Source organism: Perognathus longimembris, chromosome 7 (genome assembly GCF_023159225.1).
Source record: "Perognathus longimembris pacificus isolate PPM17 chromosome 7, ASM2315922v1, whole genome shotgun sequence".
NCBI classification, from domain to species: Eukaryota; Metazoa; Chordata; class Mammalia; order Rodentia; family Heteromyidae; genus Perognathus; species Perognathus longimembris.
The window spans coordinates 71,448,116-71,461,525 of NC_063167.1; the positions used below are offsets into that span (position 1 = coordinate 71,448,116).

The window sequence follows — 13,410 nt, forward strand, 5'->3', positions numbered from 1 at the left end:
GGTTACTGTGATTGCCAACTGCACCCCGGCCCCAGCGCCCCCTCTCAGCACACAGCGTGCCAGGCTGTACCTTCAGTGATTCTTGTGAGGTGGTCATCGTCCTGGGTCACAGATATCTTGGTATCCTCTGAAATCACTGATGTGGGAAGACTATAAACATTTAGGGATTCCGGTTCTGAAACTGTAGATGAACTGGACTCTACAAAACCCAACATTAAAAAATGCTATTTAGGCTGATGGCCATAAGGTGTGAATAGATGGGGAACAGTGTGCTGTATAGAGAACTGACTCTTCACACTGTACTGAGAAAGCTAAAGAAGAGCCGATCCTCACAGCACGGTCATTAACAAACAGGGTCCTGTCTTCAAGGTTCTTAATTCCTCCCAGCTGGCTGGGTCCTTGTGGTCCCTATGACCAAACACTACAGTTGTGGTAGGAAGTGGTCGAGTGATCTATCTCCATTTTTACATAGCAATGGTTACTGAGAAGTGATGTGATGTGATGTGACATGATGTGATGTGATATGTGTGTACTGGGGCTTGAACTCAGGGCTTTGTGTCCTCACTTAGCTATTGTGCTTAAGGCTGGCACTTGACCACTTGAGCCACAGCTCCACTTCTGGCTATTAGCTGAAGATAAGACCCTTGTGAACTTTTCTATTTTCTACATGGGTTGGCCTCAATCCAAAATCCTCAGATCTCAGGCTCTTGAGTAGCTAGGATTACACGTGTGATTCACCAGCGCCCGGCTGGCTTGGTCCTATAATATAACTCAGCCAGCCCTGTATTATGCGGGCGTCAGTGTACTCTGGTTTCACCTCTCACTAAGACTCATGGTTGCTTGGCCTATCTCCTCCTCCCGGCTCCTGCCAGGCTTTACTGGGTCAGGTGGGGTTGAGAGCAAGGAGAGCCACACACATGCCTTACCTGACTGAAGATCAAATATATTTGGAACGATCGATTCTCTCATGCTGTCTTCTCTCTTTGTGAAAGGAGGCAGGTTTTTGGCAAGCTTGTTCAGATAATTATACTTAAAGGAAAAAAGCACAAGACTTATTTTAGATTTGTGTGGCTAAAAAGACAGCTGCCACAAATGTCACATTGCTGTGTCCTGATAAAAGCCTGTATTTAAGGCTCTGAAACTTAAAGCTTATAAACTATCAGTTCCTCAAAAGGCTGAAGAACTGAAATGGAGCTTTTGTTCATGTGGACCTAATTCCCTGTCATTTCTTCTTGGGCAGCCGCTGGTGACTAATAACATCCTGCACTTATGAGAAGTGTATAGCGTCTTTGGTATCTGTGTGTGCACATGCATGTGTGCTGGTACTGGGGCTTGAACTCAGGGTTTCATGCTCCCTCTTAGCTTCTGTGCTCAAGACTGGTGCTCTAGCACTTTAGCCACACTTCTGCATCTGGCTTTTGGCCAGTTATTTGGAGGCAAGAGTCCCAGGGATTTGTCTGCCTGGGTGAGCTTCGTAGAGATCCTCAGATAACCTCCTGAGTTGAATGGTGTCCTCGACACAAAAATATTCCCTTTGCCTCCAGGTTCCAATGAACTCCCAAGCAATAGGAGAGGCTAGGTGGGCGTGGCTTAGGTCTAGGCACAAGTATAGGAGGGAGCATTCTGCCTCCAGGGGCTTCCAAGAATTCACAGCACCCTGGGGTGCCTGTGGGTAAGACAATTCTAACACAAGGAAACTTCAAGCTGGAGTTGATGGCTGACAATCATGATGGGGACAATTAAGTGCAAGAAGACCTTAAAATACCGGAGAGGAAAATGAATATTTACAATGCAAGATGTGTAAGGGTGTGATCATAACATATTGGTAGAGGATGACCTGAAATTAAATACCCCTAATCATATTCCTGTGAGAATATGGATTTGAAAGTTAGTTATGGGTTAGTCAGTTAGGTTGAAATATTAGAGATTTAAACATCTGGAAAGTTAGGTTACAAATTATACAACATATCAATTTTCATTAAAAAGTCATTTTCAATTATTACCTGAGATTTGTATAATAGCTCCAAATCAGCTGTGAAATAGGGTTCTATGTCTCTCTCCCTAATTTCCCTTAGGTAATTTTTGGTTTTCTCAATTTCCTTCCTGGTTGATATTTCCATAATAATGAAAAGAGAGACATAAGACATTAAAAGATGTTATTTGCTTATGCAATAGTTCTAAATTCCACAGAAAAATCAATGCAATCATTGACAGTATAACAGGTAAGAATAAATCCTTTATAATTTTTTGTTTGTTGTTCAACCATTCAAGTTCATTTTCTACGTCTGAAATGGAATCACATATCTTGATTTGGAAATCTGTGATATAAGGCTGGAAATCTTAATATATTTTCATTTTTATTTCAGTCATTTGTGACCAAATGTCCAAAGTGATGTTTTTACAACTGTTGAGCCTTTTGGGGGTCTTTTGTTCTCTGACATTTAATTGAAAGCTAGAGTTTCCTTGTTTACATAATTTCAGTTGCAATGGTAACAAGAAGCAAAACCCAAAGGAGGAATGGTCATAAAGTAAAACATAAGCAATCATTGTAACACTCTCTTTGCCATGCCAGAACCTATCTGTAAGGCAGTAGGCAGCCAAGGCCAATTAAGTGTGGGTTGAGGTCACTGGATAAGACATTGCCCCCATTTTAGGATCAAAATACTAAGTCCGAGCCAAGCCCTGTGACTCACACCTATAATTTTATCTACTCAGGAGGCTGAGATCTGAGGATCATGGTTCATAGCCAACCTGGACAGAAAAGTCTATGAGACCCTTATCTCCCATTTGCCACCAGGAAGCTAGAAGTAGATCTGTGGCTCAAGTGGTGGAGTGCCAACCTTGAGTTAAAAATCCAAGGAAGAATGACCAGGACCTGAGTTCAAGCCCCGTGAAAAATTTAACAAGTTTTAAATAGGCCAAGTTACCAATTCCAAATGATATAACTAATAAAGAATGGCCTCTGAGTCAAAGGCCAAGTGCTTGCTTCTCAGGTCTTGACAACTATGTCTACTAGGAAGCCAGCTGGCTTTACTTGAGAGCTGAAAGAAGCCTAAGTTATTTGGCAGTTCAATCTTTCCCACATTTTATACATAAGAAATCTGCAATCCTGGAGAAAGCTTTACTGAAATGAAATAACCTGTCAGCACAATACAGTCTATAAGTAATCAAACCATAGCTGACTGGAGATAGTTTCATTTGAATATCAGGGCTCCTGTCCAAGATGGCCTAGCTGGAAGTCATCTCATTTAAACAACTTAGTTAAAAGTGATCATCTCACTGGGCCCCAGGGGCCACCCACAATCCTAGCTACTCAGGAGCCTAAGATCTGAGGATCCAGGTTTGAAGCCAGCCTGGGCTGGAAAATCTATGAGACTCTTATCTCCAAATTACCAGCAAATAATCAGAAGTGGATCTCTGGCTCAAGTAGTAGAGGGCCAGCCTTGAGTGAAAAAGTTAAGGGATAGCACCCAGGTTCTGAGTTCAAGCCCTAGAACCAGCACATGTGTGCGCGTGTACACACACACACACACACACACACACACACACACACACACACAGATAGGAAAAAAGAAAAAGCAATGTTGTAGAGGCTGGGAGCCTTTGTAGCTCACCCAACTCTAAGAATCTATGACTGGGCTTGTCACATTGTAGAATTACCTCTGTTTATCTAGCTTTTCTCTCCAGTGCTTTCCCGATTCTGTGTTCCTATGGGAGAAGACAGGACGATGCAAATTCAGGAGGGAGGTTGCAAAGCGTCAGTGTGAGATGGATTGTGAACATGGGGAGGGAAGGGCTGGCAAGTCAGCAAGTTCTGCAGCGGGTGTCGTGTAGTCACAATCCTCCCAGCTCTCCCTTAGTCACCATATAACTACCACTAATCACAATGTAATACTTGATTAGCTTACTTCCATTTCTTTTCAAAGAAGTCTTTCATAAATGTATCTGATGGACATGCTGGAACCGAAGTCAGAGATTTCTTGTATAAATCAGCTAGATGGGCTGCAACTTGAAAATACATGCATTGAATATTTAATACTAATTTCTTTACAGCCTAATACAAAATCAGACCACCATTACTCAACTGAAATATGTTGAAGAAACTACATTTTCCAGGCACCAGTGGCTCACTCCTGTAATCCTAGCTACCCAGGAGGCTGAGATCCAAGGATCACAGTTTGAAGCCAGTCCTGGCCAAAAAGTCTCTGAGACTCTTACCTCCAGCTAGCCAGCAAAAAGCCTGCAGAGGAGCTGTGGCTCAAGTGGTAGAGTGCCAGCCTTGAGTGAAAAAGCAAAGGGAGAGCAGAAGGTTCTGAGTTCAAGCCCCAGTACCCACATCCACACACAAAGAGGAGAAAACTTTACACAGACAATAATCACATTACGTGGAAGACACACAAAAAGTGTGGGGGACCCAAGAGCCCCCAGGAACTGGGGGTGGGTACGGAGGTATGCGTGGATGGTATGTGTGGAGAATGCCTGGTGCCAGCAGGGAATGCTGCCTGGGAGTTTGCCTCATCTTTTAAAAATGTATTGTCATTATAAAGGTGATGTACAGAGTGGTTCCTATTTCCTAGAAGTCATTTGGATAAATATTACTTTATATGACTGGAGGTGTTTGCCTGATCTTGTGCATGAGTAAAGACACAGGATTCTGAGGGTTTGATAGTGATCCTGTCAAAAGACAGGAAGAGCTCTGTATGTGCTTCCTGCCCTCGGTGACCCGACCCTTGCAATGTGCCCTTTGCTCTGGATGGAAAGCTGCCCAAGCTGATGCATTCTCTGACCCATTAAAAACGGAGATCAGGGGCTGGGGATATAGCCTAGTGGCAAGAGTGCCTGCCTCGGATACACGAGGCCCTAGGTTCGATTCCCCAGCACCACATATACAGAAAACGGCCAGAAGCGGCGCTGTGGCTCAAGTGGCGGAGTGCTAGCCTTGAGCGGGAAGAAGCCAGGGACAGTGCTCAGGCCCTGAGTCCAAGGCCCAGGACTGGCCAAAAAAAAAAAAAAAAAAAAAAAAAAAAAAAAACGGAGATCAGTTTAATCAGATCTGTTGATTAACTTCACTCCCTGCCTCTCTTAGAGGTCCAAGTATATATTTATATCAGTGACTATGGATGCAGGGGTCGTCCTTCTGCTGCCACAGTGTGTGCTGCATGGGACCAGCAGCAAAGTGTTGTCTGTGGGCTGATGAAACCAGTGGCCTCTACATTGTTGGGGCTGTAACTGTATGGTTGCTTGAAAACTTAATGTGTGTATTCAGAGGGGTGAGCTTTTGGCTAATTGGCTGTTTCCTTTCTATATGTCAGCTATATTGTTAAATGACTGATGTCAAGTCAAATTGCGATGTCTTTCAGTGTGTGAAAAGTTAAGGATGAGTTAGATAATCATGATTTTTGAAGATCTCTTAGACACATACATAAGCACAGCCAATGCAGGAAAAGAAGAATCAGAGAATAATGAAGTACATTTAAGATTTTGGAATATGTAATTACATTGTAATTAGATTACAGTAAAAGTATTAGACACCAGTTACCTTCAGTAGCTGTAGCTTTTGTAGTTTCCTCTGCCTTAGGGAAAGACTGAAAATGAAGATAGAATTACATGGTGATGGTTACAATTCATACAAAATTCACTTTGTTCAGAAGCATTCCTGTGGGGCTTACATCGATTTTTTTAAATAAAAATAACTCTAAAGTGAATTCGTTTTTAATGCCAGCCTATTGCTTATTTGAATTTTTAGTCATTCCTTTTACTTAGCAATTTTTAGTGTGTGTATGTGCTGGTAATTCTGCCTTGAACTCAGAGCTTCAAATTCTCTCTTTGCTTCTTCATTAAAAGCTGGCATTCTACTATTTGAGCTTCAATTTCATGTGTGCCTTTTTTGCTGTGTAATTGGAGATAAGAATCACACGGATTTTTCTGCCTGAGCAGACTTTCAAACCATGATCCTCAGATCCCAGCCTCTTGAGTAGTTATGATTACAGGCATGAGCCACTGGTGCCTGGCTTTACCTAGCAACTTTCAAAATGGAACTTGTGTAAGTGGAGGTGTGGTAGAGCACCAACCTTAAGCAATCATTCTAAATAAATGGATAAGGCCCCAGTACCAGAACATAATGGTATTTGCACAGTAATAAGGAATTATAGGGAGAAAGGAGTGTTTTGCAGCACTGTGAGAGGCATCTAGGGATGCTTTATGGTAATACTGGCTCAATGGTATCTAGTGTCTTCCCTCACCATAACCAGCCTCAGAAGATCCGCAGCATTGCCTCTCTCCTCCTCTGTTCGGGAATCCTTGACTGTCATTTCCTGTAGCTCATCTTCTTTCTTTAGAATATGGTTTATGTAGTCCTAGATCAGTAGAATAAAACAAATAGACAAAAATCCATAATACGGCAAGACACTCACAGAGTAAACATCCACTTGAAATTCAACCATAAGTTAGAGTATGTAATTCAAGCTGCTCAACTGGCAGTTACTTGTCAAGCAATCTAGTGAGCCCTTTTCTTAGAAGGTCAATAACAATAACAAAAGATCTGGAAAGTGCATTAGGGGTGTGTGTGTGTGTGTGTGTGTGTGTGTGTGTTGGTATTGGGGTTTGACTTCAGGACCCCACACTCTTGCTGGGATTTTTCACTCAAGACTGAACCTCTACCATTTGATCCACACTATCCCCTCTGGCTTTTTGCTGGTTAATTGGAGATGAGAGTCTCTACCAGGACTAGTTTCAAACTGTGATCCTCAGACCCAGCCTCCTGAGTAGCTATGATGACAGGCATGAGCCTGCAGTATATTCATTATTTTATGTCTCTCAGCCTTCTCCTCTGGATGTCTAACACTCATATTGGTGGAATGAGCTCATCTGGGGCCCCCTTGTTTTGGGCTCTCATTGCAGTGGGCCTGGGCTGCCTTACCTTCAGGGAAGCTTGCAGCTGCAGCTTCACCTCATCTTTTATGACCTCGTGCTGGAAGAACTGGCGGATCTGGAGCACGTCGGGGCCCTTGAGGATGGGTGCAGGCACGCTCACCAGCTGCTTGTTCTCAATGCAGAGGCCTTTCCAAATCTGAGTGCCAAATGGTGGCCCTGGGATTTTTCTCTGTCAACAAAACAAAGCAAAAGATCAACCATGAATTCAGACTGCACTGACGATAGACTCTTCTTTGTTTCCTGGTCACTTATGATGTAGTTATTATGCTAGGAGTTGCTATAGGGACTCTTGAGCTTGGGTGCGGGGGAGGCTGGCTTTGGGGGAACCTGACAAGGCCATGTGTGGCCCTCAGCTCCAAAACAAAATGGCAAAAGCAAAGGTGAAGGAGGAAAGAAATCTGTGCCCCTGTGTGGCCAACAAGAATTTGGGGTTATGCAGGGAAAGGGATGAGAGAGCTGGAGAGCAGGAAGCATGCTTAGTTGAGTAGTCGTGATGGAAGCGAGGTCAGGTGGATCATCAGTGACAGGATCAACCACGAAAAAGCCCTGGAGACAAGAGGAAAGCTGCTGCCACCTTCGGGGCTAGGCTGTGACATGGTGTTTCTTGATCTGCCCCTGTTCCTGAAATCTGTGATGAATAGGTGCGTGGCTAGGAGAACAGTCTAATCTGTAGGGGAAGATGGAGTTCATTGCTTCAGGCTGAGACAGTGACCGGAAAGGCAGAGATGTCATTTGTTCATCTTGCACAGGAAGTCGTCAAAACTGGTTTCTGAAAATCTGAAGGTGATGATATGCCACAAATCTCACAAATATCTTAGTTATTTTTGTTCCAGTGCCTTCGGCCTTGAAGGAGGAGGATGACTGGTTGGGAATGAATGCTCCTCACATGAGCCCCACAGTGGTGGGCTCAGTTGAGCAGAATTGGCCCAAAGTTTTAGGTAGTAGAAGGAGAGAGATACAAAGTGAGGGCAGAGACATCCAGCCAGCTTTCCTTTACCTCCCAGGTACCTGCAGGCCCAGGAAAAGAAGTAGTGTTTCCAGCCAAAGCAGCCTCTACAGTCCTAGTACTGACCCACTTGTTAGGAATCTGAGAGAGCGAGTGAGAGAGAGCAAGAGCGAGAGAGAGACCCCCTTATCTTCAAAAATCTCTGCAAGTAGAAAACTGATAACAGCAATGTTTCCTTTTTATGAGCATGTTTCCAAGAATGTAGATTCTTTCCCTTCCCTTCCTTCTCCCTTTCCTTTCCTTTCTCCTATCCTGTCCTCCTCCCCCTCCTCCTCCTCCTCCTCCTCCTCCTCCTCCTCCTCCTCCTCCTCCTCCTCCTCCTCCTTCTTCCTTTGTCTCTCTCTCTCTCTCTGTCTCTCTGTCTTTGTCTCTGTCTCTCTCTCTCTCTTCAGTACTGGTGATTGAATTCAGGACTTTACCACATATACCATATCCCCAGTTCTTTTGATGGTTTAGTTTGTATTTCAGATAGGGGCTTGTACTTGCCTGAGCTGGCTTCAAACTGCAAGGGGAAAAAAACGGAATTGCTCACACCTGTAACCCTAGCTACTCAGGAGACTGATACCTGAGGATTGTGGTTCTAAGCCAGCTCCAGCAGGAAGTCTGTAAGACTCTTATTTCTAATTAATCAGCAAAAAGTTGGAAGTGAAGGTGTGACTTTAAGTGTCAGAATGCCAGTGTTGGGCTAAAAAGACAGTGAGTAGACCTCAAGTTCGAGCCTCAGTTCTGGCACACACACACACACAGAGTAAAAAAAGAAGACAAGAGGGAATTACATAGTGATCATAATTCCATGGCAGGAGAGGAGCAAGGTGCACTATGGATAATTTGGAAAGAATCATATTATAGGAAGATGTTCAAGTTTGTAATATAGAATAAAACTGAGATCAGCCAGACATGTTCCTCTAAAATTCAGTAGTCAGTCTACAGATGTCAAACATCTTCAAATCTAAGTCCATTAACAACTTAGAGAAGGATGCAAATGCATGCATGTGTGGGCGAGGACTTGACAAGGATGGACATGCAAATCAAGTGAGCGCAGAAGAAGATGCATACCTCCACAGAGGGAAAGGTGTCCCAGGACCTAGACCGGAGGTTGGGAGGAACCACGCTGTCTAATTCTTTTTTCAGCAGCCACGGCGATCCTTCATGGAAAGGGCGCAGCACTGTGATGCTCAGGGTACCTGGCACAGTGAGAGTTATTAAGTTATTCGGACGAATTCAATAGAACTCGCTAAAGTCAGCAAACCCTTGGGAATTACCTTGGACCATAGAAAGGTTAGTGAGTCACAGTGATTTTGAGTTAGAACTTTGCAATCTAACCAGGTGAGGCTGTTAGTCATTAGAACACCTGGAAACTGAGTTTCAATTCCAGAAAATTGGAATTGAAGCACTTCCAGTTATCCCAATAAACTGTGTGTGTGCACCTGCGTGCATGTGCGCACATTTGTGAGTCCATGTGTATGCATGTGTGTGTCCATACCCAGACTTGAACTTAAAGCCTGGGTGCTGTCTCTTGACTTTTTCACTTAAAGCTAGTGCTCTATCACTTGAATCACACCTTCATTTATGGCTTTTTTTCTGGTTAATTGTAGATAAGAGTCTTATGGATTTGTCTTCCCCAGGCCGGCTTTGAACCATAATCCTCAGATCTCAGCCTCCTTAGTAGCTAGGATTATGGGCATGAGCCACTGATGCCCAGATAAGACATATTTCCTATTTACATTTCTATTCTTTTTATATTCAATTTCACTAAAGCAACACTTTCAAGATAACAAAATACCCAAACCAAAAACAAAATCCCATATGAAAACCCAGATGTCCCTCTACAGATGAATGGATCAAAAAAATATGGTACCCATACACAATGGAATACTACATAGCAATTAGAAATGGGGAAGTATTGGTATTCGCAGGGAAATGATCAGAACTTGAACAAATAATGTTAAGCGAGACAAGCCTAGAACACAGAAAACAAAGGGGCATGCTCTTCTTGATATAAGACTGTTAAGGTGCGGGGAGGGGGAGACAGTAGAGACCAGGTCTGCAAAACAAAAAACTTCTTGTCAAATGGTATTTCCCACAGGTTTGGGTCAGCGACCTTACATTATGTAACTAAAACCAAACAACTACTCAACATATAAAGGTCAAAAATAGACCTCTCAGTGGATCACAATAGCTCAAAAGCTATGTATGTATTATTATATAAGACAAGGATAAGCAAACTCTATTGTTGACGTTATATTTAAAGCTCTAGGTGAATTTCCTTTGGCGCATGCCACGTGGCTACTGTATATGTTTTTGGTACACTGTGTATTGTATATATGTTTACCTGATCTAGGGAAGGGAAAGAAAAACAAGGTGTAAGATATCACAGGAAATGTACACACTGCCCTATTATGTAACTGTACCCCTTTTGTACACCTTGTCAAAAAATTTAATTAATAAATTTTAAAAACCCCACAAAATCCCAAGCTTGTCAGAGATGGCTCCCTTGTTTATGAACTCACAAATCAGAACATAGGTACTGATCTGCTCAGGCTGCAATGTGTGACTGTCTTAGTGAAGACACCAGAGGAATGCATTTGAGTGTGCCTTATGAGCTTGCTTCCCCTGAGTGGTAGCTGCCTTGGGAAAATGACTTCCAACAGTGTGGCTTGAGAAATCACAAGATATAAAACACAGATTCCAACAGCTACCCAGAGTCAGGTGGACGGCAGAGGGCAGTGAAGCTGCAAAGGGAGCCCTGGGGAGGTGCTGGAGAGCCTGGCGGGGTGGACAGGGCCATGTGTGATGCGATCCTGGGGTGCCACAGGGGCAGCAGGGGCAGTTGTGTACCGGGCTGCTCCTGCATGGGCTCATGGAGAACCACGGTGGTCGAGTCTCCATAGGCCAAGGACAAGTATTCCTCTATGTCACTGTCCCTCAGAAGTTCCAGCCCTGATCCGTTGGCATAGATAACAAAAAACCTGTTCAGAAACATAAAAGGCAAAATCACTGTGAAGGATCCAGTGGAAATGCTTGCTGTGTCAGCTTGGAATTAGAAATAGAAGTCATGGGATCTTTAACTCCCATTTCCCGCATGGGAAGTGCGGAATCTCTCTCTCTCTCTCTCTCTCTCTCTCTCTCTCTCTCTCTCTCTCTCTCTCTCTCTCTCATTCTGTCATTTCTCCCTGTTTTAATCTTTTTATAATAAAATGAATCCCTGATAAACTCCCCTCCCCCCAGCAACGTCATAATATTCTTATTGTTTTACCTTGGGACATGCTCCCCATAGATCTGCATATGATTCTTTTCCAAGTGAACTGAGGATAAACTCTCATAGCCCTCAGTTTGTATGTTCAAATCCTCATCCAGTTTTTTTTCAGGCAACATAGTTGAGGCAGTCCCATCAGCCATGACCTAGGAGAAAAAGTACCTGAGCAACTAAAAACGAAAAATAAAACACCATGATGTTCCACTTCAGTGGATCCCAGCTGAGAAAGGGGGGCATCCTTTGGAACACTGAGGAAATCAGTATAAGCCTGATTATAAGCCGCACTCCTAACAGAAATCCTGCAGCTCAGTTCTACTTGGAAACCGCACAATGGCTGTGGAAACAAACTGGATCCCATTCGTTAGGCAGTGAGTAGGAACTGGGGCGCCACTGGCTCATGCCTGTCAGCCTATCTACTCAGGAGGCTGAGATCTGAGGACTGAGGTTCGAAGGCAGCCTGAGCAGAAAAAGGTCCACGAGACTCTTCTCTCCAAGGGAACCAGAAATGGAGCTGTAGCTCCGGTAGAGTGTTAGCCTTGAGCACAACCGCTCAGGGATAGAGCCCAGGGCCAGAGTTCAAGCCCCAGGATGGACACACACACACACACACACACACACACACACACACACACACACGGGTTATTGGTAAAAGGAAATGATATTAGCACTGATGATCTCTGCCCAAAGTATGGACACAAAGCAGACCGGTCGCCCCAGGGTGGCGAAGGCACGTGTCCACTGGAATGCGGCCCCCACGGCTTGGGAGCCCCAGCCCCTCTGGCACACGGGGTGCTGCACACCTGAAAGGTGTTCCCCTCGGGGTCCAGGACCTCACAAAGCACTTCAGAGGTGTGCTTCATGATGTAGCGGCTGGCGCGGAGCTGCTCGCGCTTCTGGAAAGGATGGTAGATATTGCTGCCTGCTTCGTGAAAGTATGTGGCTGAACAATCTCTGTCGATATAAAGACAGCCCGTGTTGGGAGGTAACACCTGGAAGGGGAAACAAAAGACAGGAAAACATTCCATTTTTTTTTCTGGTGCCAGTACTGGGATTTGAACTCAGGGCCTTGTACTCCTGTTGAGCCTTTTCTGCTTAAAGCTGGCATGACTCTACCAGTTGAGCCACACCTCCACTTCCAGGTTTTTGGTGGTTAAGTGGAGATAAGAGTGTCACAGACTTTCCTGCCCTAGATGGACCTTGAAGCTCCACCTTTAGACCTCAGCCTCCAGATTAGCTAGGATTAGTGGAGTGAGCTACCAGCACTGGGCAGGTAGAACCTACCTTGTAGGCACCCTGTGGCTTTGCAATGATGGACGTCCCGTCCCCAAAGGTGACACAGCAGCTGCTGTCCTCGCAGTTTGTGATGACAGTGGCGTGGTGTGAGCTTTCTACCCGCATGCACTTCACCCTCCTCGTGACAGAGCCCGAACCTTCAGCTAAGAGCAAAGCAAAGCAAGCGGGTCTGTGAGAATACATGGTTAGACAAAAGGCATCAGGCTGATGATGTTAATTATAGTAATTCAAGGTTCGAGTAGGCCCAGGTAAAGTCTTTTTTGGGTGACCTCTGTGTGTATTTAATAGTTAAGATTCTACCTTTCTCGTGGTAAAGAGTTACAAATGATGGTTATTTGTCTGACAGTAAAACATACTGGCTTCTTGATCCTGTGAAGGGGGGTTGCAGTCTTCATACACTTGATAAAAGGTGGTGATTCTGGTACCGTCAGCGTGGTCCACTATCCGAGTGCCGTCCTTCTTTTCCACAATGACTACCTTGTCTTCTCGAGTGGTCATCACCTAGACATGCAAAGGCAGAGCACGATCACTGCACCCCATGGCTTGTCCTGACTTAGCCTGCTTGTACACCCCTCAGAGTTCAAAGGTGACATTGTTACAGTCCTGGTTATTTAGTTACAAAGGAAAGTTTCTGAGCCAGGCACCAGGTGGCTCACATCTGTCATCCTAGCTACACAGGAGGCTGAGATCTGAGGATCACAATTCAAAGGGATAGCACCCAGGGATCCATTCAAACCCCAGTACTGGCACAACAAACAGACAGACAGACAACAAAGAAACAACAAAACCAGGAAAGTTTTTAGCTTATTGACCCTATCTACCACTTTCCACAATATTGAGGCAGATGGCACCTCGTTAGATTTAACAGATGAGGGCATGAAGGCGTCGACTTAGGGAAGTTAGGAAACCTGCTTAGGTGAGA

General features: G+C 44.4%; 1 protein-coding gene across 1 annotated transcript in view; it reads right to left on the reverse strand.

Annotated features, from left to right (window-relative positions):
• The window catches only part of Spag17 (sperm associated antigen 17), a 96,234-nt gene that overhangs the window by 4,980 nt on the left and 77,844 nt on the right, over positions 1-13,410 (reverse strand). The window contains exons 30-43 of the mRNA XM_048352149.1: positions 12,845-12,989; positions 12,477-12,631; positions 11,996-12,184; positions 11,196-11,341; positions 10,778-10,908; positions 8,996-9,123; positions 6,920-7,102; positions 6,243-6,356; positions 5,540-5,585; positions 3,909-4,008; positions 3,661-3,708; positions 2,004-2,103; positions 927-1,029; positions 71-199 (exon numbers count right to left, since the gene is read on the reverse strand). Coding sequence (XP_048208106.1) covers positions 71-199; positions 927-1,029; positions 2,004-2,103; positions 3,661-3,708; positions 3,909-4,008; positions 5,540-5,585; positions 6,243-6,356; positions 6,920-7,102; positions 8,996-9,123; positions 10,778-10,908; positions 11,196-11,341; positions 11,996-12,184; positions 12,477-12,631; positions 12,845-12,989 — 1,717 coding nt within the window. The remainder of the gene's footprint in view (positions 1-70; positions 200-926; positions 1,030-2,003; positions 2,104-3,660; positions 3,709-3,908; positions 4,009-5,539; positions 5,586-6,242; positions 6,357-6,919; positions 7,103-8,995; positions 9,124-10,777; positions 10,909-11,195; positions 11,342-11,995; positions 12,185-12,476; positions 12,632-12,844; positions 12,990-13,410) is intronic.